Source organism: Mobula hypostoma, chromosome 1, assembly GCF_963921235.1.
Source record: "Mobula hypostoma chromosome 1, sMobHyp1.1, whole genome shotgun sequence".
In the NCBI taxonomy this organism is placed as follows: Eukaryota; Metazoa; Chordata; class Chondrichthyes; order Myliobatiformes; family Myliobatidae; genus Mobula; species Mobula hypostoma.
In genome coordinates this window covers 63,884,616-63,903,997 of record NC_086097.1, presented here as the reverse complement: position 1 = coordinate 63,903,997, position 19,382 = coordinate 63,884,616, and the positions used below count along the sequence as shown (strand labels likewise).

Here is a 19,382-nt window from a genome sequence, read left to right as displayed (position 1 = left end):
AAAGTTTTGGGAATTTACAATGACGTTTTAAGCTTTATCATGTTGTAGGGCTTTGCCAGAAGTTGCATGTACTGACAGTAACTACATTGATTGGTTTAAAAGTCTAAACTAGTTTACATACACTCTGAATACTGTATTAGTATTTGCAGTAAAGTGTGGTTACAAACCTTATCACTGATTTTTGCTCCTACCGTACTACTTAAATGTTTAGCACTTCAAATATGAAATTGCAGTGATCTTATGAGGTTTCATTACCATAATGATTCTACAATACTCTTCCCCAATAACCATCACAGTGTGGAAAAGGTTTAAATATAATTAGAAGGACTGGGCCCTTGGACTTGTTTGAAGATCTTTCTACAGTGTTTTTTGAAACTTGTTTGCTTCATGGTATGCATTTCTATATAATGGAATGTTCTGGCTAGGCAAAACTGTTTGATGGCAGTAACTGAGGAATGTGCTGTGCGGATAGTATAGAAGCAGTGACTTGTATACTTGCCTGTTAAGAATAGAAATACTAGGAATTTGTGGTAAGTGAGATATTGAGGATACTAGTTCCATTATTATAGAATGGTACATTCTTGGGATGTATTCAGATGGCAATTGTCTTCTGTTTAGTGCCACTTAAATTGGGTTGGTTGGATTTTCATATTTTTGCTAGGAACTTCAGAGGCCAAATAGAACCAATAAACCACCTAGTTACACTTGTAATTAATGTTTGCTAGACTTTATCATGGTGTAAGGGTTGGATATTGCAAAATCAGTTATCTGATTATTTACCACTGTTTCCAAATAGATGTGGTATGTTTTTTTGGAACTTGAGGTCCTTTAGCTCTTGGATAACTTGCATTTAGCAAGGGATGTCTCGCCAATGTTGATGCAATAAGGTTTGGATTCTGTAGTTCAGGGTTTCCCAACCTCTTATTTTATGCCATGGACCCCTGCTCTAGTTAATGGAAGAGAAAATATTCAAGGCCAGTGTTTACATAGACCACTGCTGTTTAGGGATTTTGAATTGTCTGTCTATTGTTTCTCTCATTGCTTATTTCAAGTGCACAGTGCTATTCAATGAAAATATTTTGGTTTTCTCAGAAAGTCATTGCAACGCAATTAGATGGCAAACAGTAGTACGATTATCTGTCTTAGACAATATTTCACAATTTGTTAATAACAAACAGAACCATTATCAATTATCATTCCAACTCAATCCCAAATTCCATCAGTTATTGTTAGCCTGAAATTTATGCAAATCATTCCTAGGATTGTTCCATTTATTTGCCTGTCTTTAGTTAGTGAGCTGCTGCTTGGATTTGACCTCTTATTGCTTTATCTTTTTTGAAGTAGATAGGTGAGTGGTGGTAACTAAATACAATATTCTACCATTGTTTTCTTAGGCTATCTCCTTGTAGTGAAATATGATGTACTTGCTTTTCATAGTGGCATCTTGAAGCAGACCAAGTTTTATCACTATATCTAAGGACTGATTTCATCGTAAGGATCACTGCTCTATCTTCTCTCCACCCCCCCCCACCCCCCAGAGGTGCAAGAACAATTAATGATCCAAACTGACCAATTTAATGCCTAAGAACTAAGTGGATAGGGATATAAAGTGGATGTGGAAAAACAACTTGTAAAGTCCCATAACCATTTACCTTCATTCCTATGTACGTGAAGTTGTATGCAAAAAAAAATGCACATCAGAAGTTCATTGTTTAAATCAACCTTGTTTTTATTTTCAGTATGTTACAATAAACATTTTTACATTCTATATGTTCTTCAAACATTCCTTTTATCTTAGGCCTATAAATCTGCATTTACAGTGGTGGAACTAGTATTAGTACCACCTTGGACATGCACATGAATGACATTCTTATTAATTAAAATTCCAACAATTCATATTGTTTTGCCATTCAAGTTAAGCATTTACAAATTCCTTACCTAAAATGGTCTGGATAAAAACAATGCTCTGAACTAAAACCAGTGCATGGTAAAACCCTGCAGTATTGCACAATAAAAGCTTAACTTCTATGCAAGACTCCTGAGGTGTACAATTCTAATCAAACAGCACTTTCAGAAAATGTGTGCCTTTATGCAAAGTGTAAGGTTACCACCAATTATAGCAAACATCAACAAAAAAATGCAATATCGTAACCTACACTTTACACTCTAATGCACTTTTTGATAAATCAGACAGCCATTGATTCAGTTCCATCAGCAAATTATTTATCTTGTGAAGATGGATGTTCAGTTGAGGAAAACCTGGATAGAGGAAACCGTGAAGGAAGAAGGCCGCCAGCAATACCTGGAACTGGTCTGGGTGGTAGGAAAGTTGGCCGAGGTGGTGGGAAATTACTCACATATGGTCGCAATGGATCTCTTACTAAAATAAAGAACAAAAGTTTTTCTTGGAATTTTAGTTATAACTTTTGGCCAAATAACTAGCAGCAACACCTAGACAATCTATCTTACTTAAATACCTCAGGCTCCAGCAACTAGGAATGAATAGATTGGCTGCCTGTATGGAAAAGGTAGTCAATCTCCTGCAACAGTTTTGACACATCATAAAAGCTGAAATCTACAATGGTATGTGAACAAAGTATTTTTTTTTAAAGTTGAGTTGACAAAATTCCTAATAAACACTAATGTTTTTAATTAAAAGGGATTTACCTTCCAACAGAAATAAACCCATTTAGGCATAATGCTGCTAACAGTCAAAGCTGCTGTTATTGAAATTGCTAGCTGGTGATATTTCCCCACATGTTGAAAGTTGAAGCTTCACATTTCTATTTTATAAACTCAGAGGGGTTAAGTAAGAGCAAAAAGTACAAGGGCTTCAGATACATGCAAACACCAAATACTCCAACAAGTTGCACAGCATTTAACTTCAAAATGTTGTTGCCTCATCATCACCGGGTCTAAATCCCAGAACACCCCCCCCCCCCAACAGCACAGGGGGAGTACTTTCACCAGAAAAACTACACCAGTTAAGATAGAGTTCACCCTACCTTCTGCATAAAATCGGACTGACAGATTGCAATAAATAAATATTAAAAATAACTATTGCTCAAAATGTTCTTTCCAAGTATATCAACTCTCTGAACTCTGAAAGAGGGTGGTCACTCTTAAATAAGTGGGGGTAGTAGGCACAGATCCATAAGGGAACTGGATAAATGTACCATCTACTTATCAGTTCAATCGTAATTACAACTTATCTTGCTATACGCAGGCATGAACCTATTAGTATTGTGAATGGAACTAGAATTAACATGTCTATAAGCAACACAAAAAAATTAACATGTCTACTTCATACTTTATGAATGGAGGAAAAGTTATTGATAAGACAATTGGAGATGAATGAAACTGGATTATTGCCTCAAGGTTCTACATTAACATCAGACTAAGATGTCGTAAGTCAGACTTCAGCAGATGAGAATTTATTCCTCAATTAATCTTACGTTTACCTCATGGAACTGTCTATGCTTAAACCAAGGCTATAATAACTGCAGCTACATGGCAGAACACAAACTGAGCATCAGTGAGCAAAATGACTTGTTGACTACATTTAACTACAGTTGCAGCAGGGTAAACTAACATGACTAACCAGCAATTTATCCTAGTTTTTGAGGTAGGACATGCTGCAACAATTTTCTACATGCCCAAGTAGATTTCTGCGTTATGTTGTACTGGAACAGTTTCACTGGATCATATTTTTCTTACACAGTGTTTTTGTCCATCAGACATTGCTTACAGAGCTGCTGTCTCTTTTGAATCTATCCCATTTGCACAATGGAAGTCCCAAAAAATAACTTTGTACGTGCCCTCAATGTGAGCACTGCACTCCTACCAATATCATCACATACAGATGCAGCTGATGAACAAGAAATAAGGTGATTTCTAATCTTATATTATCGCTCTGCTACCAAATGAAGTCTGCAGCAAACAGTTAATGTCTTACAGGAGTTCGGCTAGTTTTATCGGTGGTGGTGATGCTACTGATGACTGCAACGAACACTGAAGGTGTTCAGTCAAAGCATATTCTAAGTTGTTACCACACTAAATGTTTCTAAATGGTGCTCAACATGGAAGGAAAATGATTCATCAGCTGAGAAAGACCAGTGGTGATGATCAACAAACTGGTCGAAGTCCATCTTTGACTTGATAGCATGAGACATTAGGAGTTCCAGTGTCAATATTGAGAATTTCATCTTGACTGTATACTGCTGGTGGAAATGCTATCTTCAAGCAGATGCTCCACTGATGAGCAGTGAAGTTATAGCCCGAGGCGGACTGCCAGGAAATTACATTCGCTTCTAAATTTAAGTATGGACAAAGGACTTGTCCACACAATAGATCCAGAATCAATCCCAGTTTATATTAACCATAACTCAGGGGCTAAAGGAGGAAAAGGTAGCTGCTGACTGCATCTTTTCATGGTTGGGAAATGCATAGAAAAATATTGATTTGTATATAATGGTGTGCATGCCGCCAATCAAATATCACCTACAAAGAATGGTTGCTTCCACCTTCATACATTTTCCTTTACCTTTCTACACGACTTTTCAAACACAAATAGATGATTTCACTATACATACATAGCAGTCAATTGGATAAATAAATGTATACTTACTTCCCATGGAAGGATGAGGCGGCAAACCAAAAGCTCTTAGCGGGAAACATTCCGGAGGACCATAGATTCCAACACGTGGAGGTAGTGGATGTCCTCTGAGTGGAACATGACCTCTTAGATCAACAGGTAATGAGGGAACGTGGCTGGGATAGGCAAGTGGAAAACCAGGTCGAATTCCAAATTCAGCTTCCACAGGAAGAGACTGGTTTAGAGATGCATTTAGTAAGTCCTGCAGAGAAGATTATACATGGCTACTTCTCCAATATAAAGTCTCAAATCAAATAAAAGCATAGAGGTTCCAATAACTCTGAAGCTCATTATGAACAAATGCTCTAATGGTATGCAAACATAATAATCTGTGCAGAAATAAGACACAAGAAGAATGGACTACACTTACACAATCTTGGGCCTGGCTTTCTGAAGCAGAATTTGAAGTTTGCATGCTATTTTCTAGTTTGGGGCGCCCATCTTCACATATCAAAGCTGAAGGTGAAAGTGAGTTATAAATATATCAGATAGTTTTAGTCATAGAACACAATAGCATAGAAACAGGCCATTTGGCCCATTCAGTGTGGTGATTTGCACAGTGCCACTGGCCTGCACCTGGAGTATAGGCTACCATACCCCTCCCATCCCAGCAGCTCGTTCCACACTTGCACTACGTTCCGAGTGAAGTTCCCCTTAAATATTTCATCTTTCACCCTTGAACTATGACCTCTAGTTCTAGTGTCATGCAACTGCAGTAAAAAAAACCTGCTTGCATTTATCCCATCTATACCCTCTCAAATTTTATACCACTATCAAATATCCCCTTATTTTCCTATGCTCCAGGAAATACAGTCAAATTCTAATCATATCTTTCCTAATAACTGAGGTCTTCAAGTCCAGGGGCATCCTTGTAAGTTTTCTCTGTACTCTCAATCTTATTGATATCTTTCCTGTACATAGGTGACCAGGACTGCACACAATACCCCCACATTTGGCCTGACCAACATCTTATAAACACAAGAGATCCTGCAGAGGCTGGAAATCCAGATCAACACACACAAAGTGCTGGCGAAACTCAACAAGTCATGCAGAATATCTATGGGAGTGAATGAACAGGTGAAGTTTTGGGCCAGGACCCTTCGTTGGGGCCTGATGATGGATCTCGGGCCAAAACATTGACTGTTCATTTATTTGCATAGATGCTCCTCCACCTGCTGAGTTCTGCCAGCATTTTGTGTGTATTGCTCACCAACATCTTATACAACTTCAACATAACATCCCAACTCCTGTACTCAGTCTTCTGATTTATGAAGGCCAATGTGCCAAAAGCTTTCTTTACAAGCTTATCGACCTGTGATGCCACCTTGACGGAATTAATGGATCTATATTCCCCTGTTCTTCTGCACTCCCCAGTTCCCTACTTTCCACTGTGCAAGTCCTACACTGGTTTGTCCTCCCAAAGTGCAATCACCGCACACTTGTCTGTATTAAACTCCATCTGCCATGTTTTCAGCTGGTCTGGATCTGCAAGCTTTGATAGCCTTACTCACTGCTCAGTATGCCCCAAACCTTGGTGTATTCTGCAAATTTGCTGATCCAGTTTTCCACATTATCATTCAAGTCATTAATAGAGATGACAAACAACAGGCCCAGCACTGATCTCCAGTCAGAGAGTGAACCATCTAGTAGCACGCTCCACCTTCTGCTAAGCTAATGTTGAAACAAATTTACTACATCCTGAATGTCAAGCAACTGAACCTCCTGGATCAGCCTCCCATGTGGACTTGATAGAGGCTCTGCTAAAGTCCATGTAGACAACCTCCACTGCCTTTCCTGCTATCCTCCTCAAAAAACTCTAAGGCTGATTTGACATGATGTATCACACAAAAAGCCAAGTTGACTATCCCTGTCTATGAAAATACTTTTATATATATATATCCTGTCCGTTAGAATATGTTCCAATAATTTACCCATGACTGATATCAGGCTCACTGCTTATAAATTCTTGGTGTATTCGTACAGCCTTTCTTGAACAATAGAACAACATTAGCTATCCTCCAGCCCTTCACCTGAGGCCAAGGATAGTTAAATATCTCTGGGCGAGGACCCCTACAGTTTCTGCACCAGCCACCCACAAAGTCCAAGATGACACCTTGTCATGCCCTGGGGTCTTACTTATCCACCCTAACGTACCTCAAGACAGCAAGACAGCTTCTGTGATCTGGATACGGCCCTCACTACTGTTTTGCCTCAGCTCTATATACTGTGTCCACCTCCTGAGTAAATATAGTAAATATAAATTTTGTTCCTTGTTTTTCTTTCTGCTCTAAATGTATCTGCAGAAACCCTTGGAATTCTCCTTCATGTTGTCTATCAGAGCAACATCATGTCCCCCTTTATCCTTCTGGATTTCCCTTTTAAGTGTTCTCTTGCATTTCTTATACTTTTCAAGTACCTCATTTCTTACTTCTTGCATATACCTGCTATGCAACTCCTTAACCAGGGTCTCAATATCCCTTGAAAATCAAGATTCCCTAAACCTGTTATTCTTGGCTTTTATTCTGACAGGAACCTACTAACTCTGTACTCCCAATATTTCACTTTTGAAAGCCTCCCACTTACCAAGCATCCCTTTGCCAGAAAACAACCATTCCTAGTCCTCACCTGCCATCAAAAAAAAATGGACATTTTCCAATTTAGAATCTCAATCCAAGACCTGTCCTATTCTTCTCCATAATTATGCTGAAACTAATGGAACTGTGAATACTAGATCTGTCACCTTCCCTGTCTCATTCCCTAATAGGAGATCTAGTATCGTGCTCTCTATATTTGTGACTTCTATGTATTTTGATTAAGGAAACCTCGCTGAGCACATTTGACAATCCCAGTCAATATGTGCAAAGTTAAAATCACCTACTATCGCAACCTTTTTTTTCTTGTAACTCTTACCTCTCTGCAAATTTGCTTGTCTAAATCCTACTGACTATTGGGAGGTCTATACTACACTCCTATTAAAGTGGACGCTCCTTTCTTATTCTCCAATCCCACCCATAAAGCTTCAGTAGGCAAGTACTCCTGTCTGAGCACTGCTGTATCATTTTCCATGACTAGTACCTTTCTCTTTTTAAATTGTGCCCCACTATCATGTCTGACCTGCCAGTCCTGCCCTTCCTGCAACCAAGTCTCACTAATGGCTACAAAATCATAATTCCATGTGTTGATTTATCCTCCGAACTCATACCTACAATATTTCTTGCATTGAAATAGACAGAACATTAGCCCCATCATTCTCAACCTTTTAGTTCTTGTCTTTTTATGTAGGCTTAATGCTACTTTACCCAAAACCATTCCACTTGCTGTCCTGGAACTCTGGTTCGCAGTTCCCTGCAATTCTCATTTAAACTGCACCCCCCCCCCCCACCCAACCAAATCTATTTTTTTTGTATTTCTCTTTTGCAATGTAAGCTATTGTAAATAAACAGGAATGTACATGTATGTAGAGAGTCAGAAAATATATTCAGAACAACACTTTTCCAAATGTAGAGGTGTACCAATTTATAAATCATTGCTGCTAAGGAAAAAAATGATCTAAACTCTGAGCCCAAGTTATAGCTAGAAATCAACATCTTAACTTTTATTAAGAGTTGGTTACTTTGCTTCTTATTAGAATATAGAAAACCTACAGCACAATACAGGCCTTTCAGCCCACCATGCTGCGCTGAACATGTACTTACTTTACAAAATTACTGAGGGTTAACCAAAGCCCTCTATTTTTCGAAGCTCCATGTACCCATCCAGGAGTCTCTTAAAAGACCCTATTGTATCTACCTCCACCACAGTTGCTGGCAGCCTATTCCACGCACTCACCACTCTCTGCGTATAAAACTTACCAGACATCTCCTCCATACATCTCATCTCATCTTCCAAGCACCTTAAAACTGTGCCCTCTCATGTTAGCCATTTCAGCCCTGGGAAAAAGTCTCTGACTATCCACACGATCAATGCCTCTCATCTTCTTATACACCTCCAGCAGGTCACCTCTCATCCTCTGTTGCTCCAAGGAGAAAAGGTCAAGTTCACTCAACCTAATCTCGTAAGGCAAGCTCCCCAATCCAGGCAACATCCTTGTAAATCTCTTCTACACCCTTTCTATAGTTTCCACATCCTTCCTGTAGTGAGGTGACCAGAACTGAGCACAGGACTGCAAGTGGGGTCTGACCAGGGTCCGAGACAGCTGTAACATTACATCTCGGCTCTTGAACTCAATCCCATGGTTGATTAAGGCCAATGCACCGTATGCCTTCTTAACCAACCCGCATAGCAGCTTTGAGTGTCCTATGGACATGGACCACAAGATCCCTCTGATCCTCCACACTGCCAAGAGCCTTACAATATTCTACCATCATATTTGACCTACCAAAATGAACCACCACACACTTATCTGTGTCGAACTCCACCTGCCACTTCTCCCCCCAGTTTTGCATCCCATTAATGTCCCACCGTAACTTCTGACAGCTCTCCACACTTTCCACAACACCCCCAACCTTTGTGTCATCAGCAAATTTACTAACCCATCCCTCCACTTCTTCATCCATGTAATTTATAAAAATCACGAAGAGAAGGGGTCCCAGAACAGATCCCTGAGGCACACCATTGGTCACCTATCTCCAAGCAGAATATAACCTGTCTACAACCACTCTTTGCCTTCTGTGGGCAAGCCAATTCTGGATCCACAAAGCAAGGTACCCTTGGATCCCATGCCTCCTTACTTTCTCAAGCCTTGCATGGGGTACCTTGCCTTGCTGAAATCCACATACACTACACCTTAATCAATGTGTTTAGTCACATCCTTAAAAAATTCAATCAGGCTCCTAAGGCTCGACCTGACTTTGGCAAAGCCACGTTGACTATTCCTAATCATATTATGCCTCTCCAAATATTCATAAATCCTGCCTCTCAGGATCTTCTCCATCAACTTACCAACAACTGAAGTAAGACTCACTGGTCTATAATTTCCTGGGCTACCTCTACTCCCTTTCTTGAACAAGGGAACAACATTTGCAACCCTCCAATCCTCTGGAACCTCTCCCGTCCCCATTGATGATGCAAAGATCGTTGCCAGAGGCTCCAAAATCTCCTCCCTCACTTCCCACAGCTACAGCCTACCTGGGGTATATCTCGTCCAGTCCCAGTGACTTATCCAACTTGATGCTTTCCAAAAGCTCCAGCACATCCTCTTTCTTAAGGTCTATATACTCAAGCTTTTCAGTCTGCTGTAAGCCATCCCTAAAATTGCCAAAGTCCTTTTCTATAATGAATACTGAAGCTAAGTGTTCATTAAGTACCTCTGCTACCTCCTCTGGTTCCATACACACTTTTCCACTGTCACACTTGATTGGTCCTATTCTCTCAAATCTTATCCTCTTGCTCTTCACATACTTGTAGAATGCCTTGGGGTTTTCCTTCATCCTGCTTGCCAAGGCCTTCTCATGGTCCCTTCTGGCTCTTTTAAGTTCATTCTTAACCTCCTTCCTGCTAGCCTTATTATTTTCTAGATCTCTATTATTACCTAGTTTTTTTAACCTTTCGTAAGCTTTTCTTTTCTTCTTGACTAGATTTTCAACAGCCATGGTTCCTGTACCCTACCATCCTTTCCCTGTCTCATTGGAACAAACCTATGCAAATATCCCCTGAACATTTGCCACATTTCTGCTGTACATTTCCCTGAGAACATCTGTTCCCAATTTATGATTCCAAGTTCCTGCCTAATAGCCTCATATTTCCCCTTACCCCAATTAAAGGCTTTCCTAACTTGTCTGTTCCTATCCATCTCCAATGCTATGATAAAGGAGATAGAATTGTGATCACCATCTCCAAAATGCTCTCCCACTGAGAGACCTGACACCTGACTAGGTTCATTTCCCAATACCAGATCAAATACAGCCTCTGCTCTTGTAGACTTATCTACATATTGTGTCCGGAAACCTTCCTGTACACACCTAGCAAATTCCACCCAATCTAAACCCCTTGCTCTGAGGAGATCCCAATCAATATTGGGGAAATAAAATCTCCCACCACAACAACCCTGTTTTTATTGCATCTTTCCAGAATCTGTCTCCCTATCTCCCCATCGATGTCCCTGTTACTATTAGGTGGTCTATAAAAAATACCCAGTAGAGTTACTGACCCCTTCCTGTTCCTAACTTCCACCCACAAAGACTCAGTAGACAATCCCTCCGTGACTTCCTCCCTTTCTGCAGCCATGACACTATCTGTATACCACCTTTGAAGGCTTTGGAGGAATGTCTTACTATAATTGTATAGGAGAAGACTTTTGGAGTATTGTGTCCAGGTTTGATATCCTTAAAACAACGAAGGAGATATATACTCTTGATGCAGTAGAAGTTTTCCAGACTGAGATGACAGGACTGTATGAGGAAAAGTTTTGACTGACAAAAGCAGCATTCATTAAACTTTAAAAGAATAAGAGAATGTTTAATTGCAACATTCAAAATTCTGACAGGGCTTGATAGGATGATACCACAAGTACAGGCGTAGATATGGAATGGGCATCTAGAACCAGAACTCAAAAGTATCAAGATATGTGGTATGACACTTAGGAATGAGGTAAGGAGAAATGTCTTCATTCTGTGGAACTCAGTATCACAGAAGGCCAAGTGGCAGACTATATTTAAAAAGGAGGTAGACACATTTCTAGACGCAATGGGCAGGAATATAGCAATGACACAGAGGAATTGATATGATCATATTGAAAGACAAACTTGAAGGACCAAATGTTCTACAGTGGTTCAGATTTTTCAATGCTTCTATGTTTCTATATATGAAACAGGTCACAAATGATATGTCATTTTTTTCACCCAACAGGGAAAAAAAACAAACACTGAAATCTAATTAAAACTTTGAAAAACTTCAAATTCAGAAATATTTTGTGCATTAAAAAATGACTAACAATTCTAGAATAAGTTGACCTTTACATAAGTAACATTTTCTTCCATGGATAGGTATATTTTTTTCAGCTAATATTTTTCATAAGTTTGTCCTCATTGGTTTACTTAAAAGCATCCCGTAACTTTGAGTCTACCAGGGACCAATGCAATAGTAGGTCTGTTAAAATAGTAAATTGGGTCATTCAAGTCTATTTCAGACCATTAATGACATTCATTCATTGAAATTTATCAAAATTTAAAACAGTTAATCATAGTTATATTTTCTTTCTACAAATTTTGAAAATATGAAAATCTTGCTGACATAGAAACATAGAAAATAGGTGCAGGAGTAGGCCATTCGGCCCTTCGAGCCTGCACCGCCATTTATTATGATCATGGCTGATCATCCAACTCAGAACCCCACCCCAGCCTTCCCTCCATACCCCCTGACCCCTGTAGCCACAAGGGCCATATCTAACTCCCTCTTAAACATAGCCAATGAACTGGCCTCAACAGTTTGCTGTGGCAGAGAATTCCACAGATTCACCACTCTCTGTGTGAAGAAGTTTTTCCTAATCTCGGTCCTAAAAGGCTTCCCCTCTATCCTCAAACTGTGACCCCTCGTTCTGGACTTCCCCAACATCGGGAACAATCTTTCTGCATCTAGCCTGTCCAATCCCTTTAGGATCTTATACGTTTCAATCAGATCCCCCCCTCAATCTTCTAAATTCCAACGAGTACAAGCCCAGTTCATCCAGTCTTTCTTCATATGAAAGTCCTGCCATCCCAGGAATCAATCTGGTGAACCTTCTTTGTACTCCCTCTATGGCAAAGATATCTTTCCTCAGATTAGGGGACCAAAACTGCACACAATACTCCAGGTGTGGTCTCACCAAGGCCTTGTACAACTGCAGTAGTACCTCCCTGCTCCTGTACTCGAATCCTCTCGCTATAAATGCCAGCATACCATTCGCCTTTTTCACCACCTGCTGTACCTGCATGCCCACTTTCAATGACTGGTGTATAATGACACCCAGGTCTCGTTGCACCTCCCCTTTTCCTAATCGCCCACCATTCAGATAATAATCTGTTTTCCTATTTTTGCCACCAAAGTGGATAACTTCACATTTATCCACATTAAATTGCATCTGCCATGAGTTTGCCCACTCACCCAACCTATCCAAGTCACCCTGCATCCTCTTAGCATCCTCCTCACTGCTAACACTGCCGCCCAGCTTCGTGTCATCCGCAAACTTGGAGATGCTGCATTTAATTCCCTCATCCAAGTCATTAATATATATTATAAACAACTGGGGTCCCAGCACTGAGCCTTGCGGTACCCCACTAGTCACCGCCTGCCATTCTGAAAAGGTCCCGTTTATTCCCACTCTTTGCTTCCTGTCTGCTAACCAATTCTCCACCCACACCAGTACCTTACCCCCAATACCGTGTGCTTTAAGTTTGCACACTAATCTCCTGTGTGGGACCTTGTCAAAAGCCTTTTGAAAATCCAAATATACCACATCCACTGGTTCTCCCCTATCCACTCTACTAGTTACATCCTCAAAAAATTCTATGAGATTCGTCAGACATGATTTTCCTTTCACAAATCCATGCTTTGTCTGATCATTTCTCCGCTTTCCAAATGTGCTGTTATCACATCCTTGATAACTGACTCCAGCAGTTTCCCCACCACCGACGTTAGGCTAACCGGTCTATAATTCCCCAGTTTCTCTCTCCCTCCTTTTTTAAAAATTGGGGTTACATTAGCCACCCTCCAATCCTCAGGAACTAGTCCAGAATCTAACGAGTTTTGAAAAATTATCACTAATGCATCCACTATTTCTTGGGCTACTTCCTTAAGCACTCTAGGATGCAGACCATCTGGCCCTGGGGATTTATCTGCCTTCAATCCCTTCAATTTACCTAACACCACTTCCCTACTAACATGTATTTCATCAGTTCCTCCATCTCACTGGACCCTCTGTCCCTTACTATTTCTGGAAGATTATTTATGTCCTCCTTAGTGAAGACAGAACCAAAGTAATTATTCAATTGGTCTGTCATGTCCTTGCTCCCCATAATCAATTCACCTGTTTCTGTCTGCAGGGGACCTACATTTGTCTTTACCAGTCTTTTTCTTTTTACATATCTATAAAAGCTTTTACAGTCCGTTTTTATGTTCTCTGCCAGTTTTCTCTCATAATCTTTTTTCCCCTTCCTAATTAAGCCCTTTGTCCTCCTCTGCTGAACTCTGAATTTCTCCCAGTCCTCAGGTGAGCCACTTTCTCTGGCTAATTTGTATGCTACTTCTTTGGAATTGATACTATCCCTAATTTCTCTTGTCAGCCATGGGTGCACTACCTTCCTTGATTTATTCTTTTGCCAAACTGGGATGAACAATTGTTGTAGTTCATCCATGCAACCTATAAATGCTTGCCATTGCATATCCACCGTCAATCCTTTAAGTGTCATTTGCCAGTCTATCTTAGCTAATTCACGTCTCATACCTTCAAAGTTACCCCTCTTTAAGTTCAGAACCTTTGTTTCTGAATTAACTATGTCACTCTCCATATTAATGGAGAATTCCACCATATTATGGTCACTCTTACCCAAGGGGCCTCTCACGACAAGATCGCTAATTAACCCTTCCTCATTGCTCAAAACCCAGTCCAGAATAGCCTGCTCTCTAGTTGGTTCCTCGACATGTTGGTTCAAAAAACCATCCCGCATACATTCCAAGAAATCCTCTTCCTCAGCACCTTTACCAATTTGGTTCACCCAGTCTACATGTAGATTGAAGTCACCCATTATAACTGCTGTTCCTTTATTGCACACATTTCTAATTTCCTGTTTAATACCATCTCCGACCTCACTACTACTGTTAGGTGGCCTGTACACAACTCCCACCAGCGTCTTCTGCCCCTTAGTGTTACGCAGCTCTACCCATATCGATTCCACATCTTCCCGGCTTATGTCCTTCCTTTCTATTGCGTTAATCTCTTCTTTAACCAGCAACGCCACCCCACCTCCCCTTCCTTCATGTCTATCCCTCCTGAATATTGAATATCCCTGAACGTTGAGCTCCCATCCCTGGTCACCCTGGAGCCATGTCTCTGTGATCCCAACTATATCATAATCATTAATAACAATCTGCACTTTCAATTCATCCACCTTATTACGAATGCTCCTTGCATTGACACATAAAGCCTTCAGGCGCTCTTTTACAACTCTCTTAGCCCTTGTACAATTATGTTGAAAAGTGGCCCTTTTTAATGCTTGCCCTGGATTTGTCGGCCTGCCACTTTTACTTTTCTCCTTTGTACTTTTTGCTTCTACGCTCACTTTACACCCCTCTGTCTCTCTGCACTGGTTCCCATCCCCCTGTTGTGAACTAACCTCCTCACGCCTAGCCTCTTTAATTTGATTCCCACCCCCCAACCATTCTAGTTTAAAATCACCTCAGTAGCCCCCGCTAATCTCCCCGCCAGGATATTGGTCCCCCTGGGATTCAAGTGTAACCCGTCCTTTTTGTACAGGTCACGCCTGCGCCAAAAGAGGTCCCAATGATCCAAAAACTTGAATCCCTGCCCCCTGCTCCAATCCCTCAGCCACGCATTTATCCTCCACCTCATCGCATTCCTACTCTCACTGTCTGACCTTCTCACTTACATATTTGTTTTGCGAGAATTACAAATGCAGTGCTACACTGTACCTGTTCTGGCTGAAAAAAGAGATTCGGTTGGTCCACAGAACTTTTGTTATGCCATGGACCCCTACCATTAACCGAGGGGTCAGTGGAGCCCAGGTTGGGAACCCCTGCTCCATCCAATGCCTGAGAACAGGGAGATAAAGGATCTACAAGTGTACATTGTAGATGTACAGGAATGTGAAATGCATCCAATTGGTCAAGCACTTCTTCAAAATCTTAATTCCCTTAAAACATACACAGGACTAGACATTGACATTTATTAAAAAATTATATTCAAGTAATCTCAGTCACAGAACCTATATACCCACTCAGTAGATGGATATTTTATATGGATTCTTTCGTACCTGGTGATGCTCTGCACAGCTTACGATCTCTTTCCCACACAGGGGACAGTGAACCACTGTCTGACTGTGGACCATGCTGATCAGACATTCGGTCAGAAACAGAATCTGTATTTTCATTAGTTGTGCGATCCAGATGGATTGATGGACCTCTCGCTATGGACAAACAATACACCAAATGAATTACACAAGCCAGTTCTTTCATATATAAAATAAATACTACATGTAGAACATTTCGTAGAATAGTTCACAACCTAAGCTAATTAGTATGCTGACAGGAGTATGCTTATATTACTGCGGAAAACATTAATAAAATCAGATTACTATACAACTATTCAGCAATTCTATAATTTTACAATCATAGACATCCCAGAAAGAGGATATTTGACCCATTATGTCCATAACCTCTGAGAAGGGGCCCATATAGTTATTTGTCCATCATATCAAAGATGTGGTCATTCAGAATTTTACACTGAGTGCAATGAGGAATTGCCTTGGCCACCCTTGAAGGCAGCAGGTTCCAGATTTTTACCATCCCTCTTGGTGACACTATCTTTCTTCAACCCTACTCTAATATTTCTTACATCACCTCACATTCTTTCCAAATGCATTAATTGGTTAAGCAAACTTGTTTTATATTTTTTGATCTGATTTCTTTATACAAAAGTGGCGCACTTCCCAGTTACTGAGCCTAGAACTTGAGAGAAACATCCTTCTTTGCTAATCTATCATAATTTTATACAATGATCAAATTTCCCCTCAGCACCCTCTGTTCTAGAGAAAATAATACCAGCCTAGCTAATCTTTTCTCTTAATTAAAAAAGAAGATCTGGCAAAAGTTTTATAAATCTCTTGGATAGTATGCGTCACTCTGGCTATGACTTAACTAGTATGAAAAATATTTCAAACAGATTATTTTGCTAAATACTTTACTTTTAGAGTCTGGTTTCCCAGGAAACAAAGGTGAAAACCTTAAGGGCCCATCTAGTAATGGAGGTGATAGAAAGCCCATAGGTTCGGAGCCAGGTCGACCCACCGGAGAAGGGCCATATGGAGAACTTCTTCCTATAATTATGAAGTAAAAAAAAACAAAACAGCTTTAATTTTTGATATTAAAATCAAACATCTAATTTTTAAAACCTATATAATTAAGGTAAATAACAACTGGGCTGATTCTTACATAAATGAAGTCTCATTACACCAATAACCAAAGGATGTGCACCAACCAAAACCTCTGCTATATGATAAGACTGAAGTAAATTTACTGTGGTGGATAGAATATCCAGAAGAATGAAAAAGAATGCAGACCTCTGTATGGTGGGCCAAGCGCTGAAGCACTTAATGCTGCTGTTCCAGATACTTCAATTAAAAGTGGATCCTTCAAAGCAATATCCATTTTGAATTCTGCTTCAGTTATTCTGTAAAGATAATACATAATTTCCCGTTCAAAATTAGCACAGGAAAGGACTTCTATCCTGCTGAAAAAAAATCACTCCCTATTTACAGAAGTTACTGCAATATCAAGAGAAATGTGGGTATGACTTAGATGAAGATCGGACCACGTTTTATGAGTAATTAATACAATTAATGCAGTAAACCAAATAATTTTAAAAGGTTTACAGACTTTTACTTGCAACTGTAGTGGTTCAAACCAAGCATTATAATGGGGAATAAATGTGATCCAAGTCACTTTGACCATGGAGTGATTGTTGATGCCAGGTGAGGTGGTTTGAATATCAGAAACGGCTGATCTGCTGGGATTTTCACACACAACAGTCTCCAGAGTTTACAGAGAATAGAGCAAAAAATAAAAAAAATTCAGTTCTACAGGCAAAAATGCCTTGTTGATGAGAGAGGTCAAGAGGAGAATGGCCAGACCTGTTCAAGCTGACAGAAAGGCAACAGTAACTCAAAGAACCACACGTTCCAACGGTGGTGTGCAGAAGACCACCTCTGAATGCACAACACATTGAACCTTGAAGTGGATGGGCTACAGAAGCAGACGACCACAAACGTACACTTAGTGGCCACATTATTAGGTACAGAAGATACCTAATAAAGTGGCCACTGAATGTATATTCTGGAGTACTGCCCACCGAGCATACATTTTACTTATTGCTTTTCTGAACTGTTACTTAACCAGAACTTCAAATTATATTTTAAGGCCTAATGCATCCAATTTCTGCTCCTACCATGCCTACTCTGGCAACTTGGGAATAACATGCAGAAAAGATTTCTTTGACAACATCTTATTTAGAGATTTTCTTCAGCTGCTGGTTAGCAACAAGAAATACATTGCAATCTCAGGCAGGACAAATGTCAAGAATGCTTCAAATCTGCAGACCTGCAATACAACTCAAAGGGCAGAGAACTGGGCAGATCTTTCAATATTTAATACATTTAGAAGAAACTTGGACAAAATGCAGGCTACAAACAAGAGGGATGAATTATTATTTTTCCCCAAAAGTTTAATAATGTTCTTTACAAAGGAGTATTAATATATTTATAGCACAGTAACAGGACTAGTTGAATTTAACTAATTCTATGGATAGAAATTATACTTCTATGCTCTTTCCACCATCCTACCAAATATCAGGAAGAAAATATTCAACCATTGTGAATATCTTCAGATCAATCCTCAACTCAATAATGTTTAAATATTTTAGTTACCTATCATCACTCCCTGCATAAACTTTCGTAAAACAGCATGCCTTAATATTTTTATATTGGAAGAAAAAGCTCTTGATGTAGCAGGAATGCCTAAAGTCTGACTTTTTAAAATTATAACGCTCAGTTCAAAATTATTGTCACTGAATTCAAAGGGAATAAGGAGCTCATTTAGAAACAGCTGGAAACTTACTTTTGTCGAAGGTGAATATTCTCTCTTTTAACATTGCCAAGTTCTCGTTCAGCCTCACGAGCAGACAGCTACAATTAAAAATTTTGTATATCAGTTACAAATATGGACATGATGTACATCAGCCTCAGAAGACAGTAGTAGCAATTCATTGATGGCATACTCCAGGAATTAGTTTACAGCAAATTCAGAGATTGTTTCTTTTTACCTGATTCAGTGAACAATCATTTCATATTTTATTAACTTTTTTTCCAGTGTCTCTACTACCAGGTGCTTTACATTTGCACCAGGGGCTGGCTATTATCTTAATATGAATAAATTGATGGTCAGTTAATAGCTTTGGGCTTTTGTACGTGCAATAAATGCATCCTTCAGACACCCTCCCCACTGAGCCACCCACTAGGCTAAGCTAGTAATTACACACAATATTGAATAAAATTGAACAGGAGTTCGTGACTAAGGCATTTTACCAAGGTCATGCTTAGTAACTTGGCCTAAAATTATTTAAATAGATACATTAGAAATATAAATGGTAAGCCATTGCATTTTAGAACATAGAATACAGAACTGTACAGCACAGGAACAAGTCTTTCAGCCCAGAATGTTGTGCTGAACTAAATAAATTAGTAATCAAATGGCCAACTAAACTAATCCTTTATGCCTACACAATGTCCATATGCCTCCATCTTCCTCACACTCATCTGCTTATCTGAACGTCTCTGAAAAGTCACTAATATATCTGCTTCTACCACCACCCCGGGCAGCACATTCTAGGTATGCACCACTCAGTAAAACAAAACTACCTCTCACGCATTCCTTTTAGAATTACCCTCTCTCACCTTACATGCATACCCTCTGGTATTAGACATTTCAACCTTGACGAAAAAGGTACTGTCTGTCCACTCTATCT

The 19,382-nt window shown here is 39.8% G+C and overlaps 1 protein-coding gene across 3 annotated transcripts in view; it reads right to left on the bottom strand.

Moving 5' to 3' along the window:
• Positions 1–1,893: 1,893 nt before the first annotated feature.
• Positions 1,894–19,382, bottom strand: part of mia2 (MIA SH3 domain ER export factor 2) — a 79,285-nt gene continuing 61,796 nt past the window's right edge. For 2 of the 3 annotated variants that reach the window (XM_063049761.1, XM_063049760.1), the window contains 7 exons: positions 18,476–18,543; positions 16,924–17,033; positions 16,549–16,680; positions 15,619–15,771; positions 5,025–5,110; positions 4,628–4,856; positions 1,894–2,380 (listed from right to left, as the gene is read on the bottom strand). In XM_063049761.1, coding sequence (XP_062905831.1) covers positions 2,220–2,380; positions 4,628–4,856; positions 5,025–5,110; positions 15,619–15,771; positions 16,549–16,680; positions 16,924–17,033; positions 18,476–18,543 — 939 coding nt within the window. In that variant the 3' untranslated portion in view covers positions 1,894–2,219. The remainder of the gene's footprint in view (positions 2,381–4,627; positions 4,857–5,024; positions 5,111–15,618; positions 15,772–16,548; positions 16,681–16,923; positions 17,034–18,475; positions 18,544–19,382) is intronic. The other variant, XM_063049763.1, reaches the window with a different exon arrangement.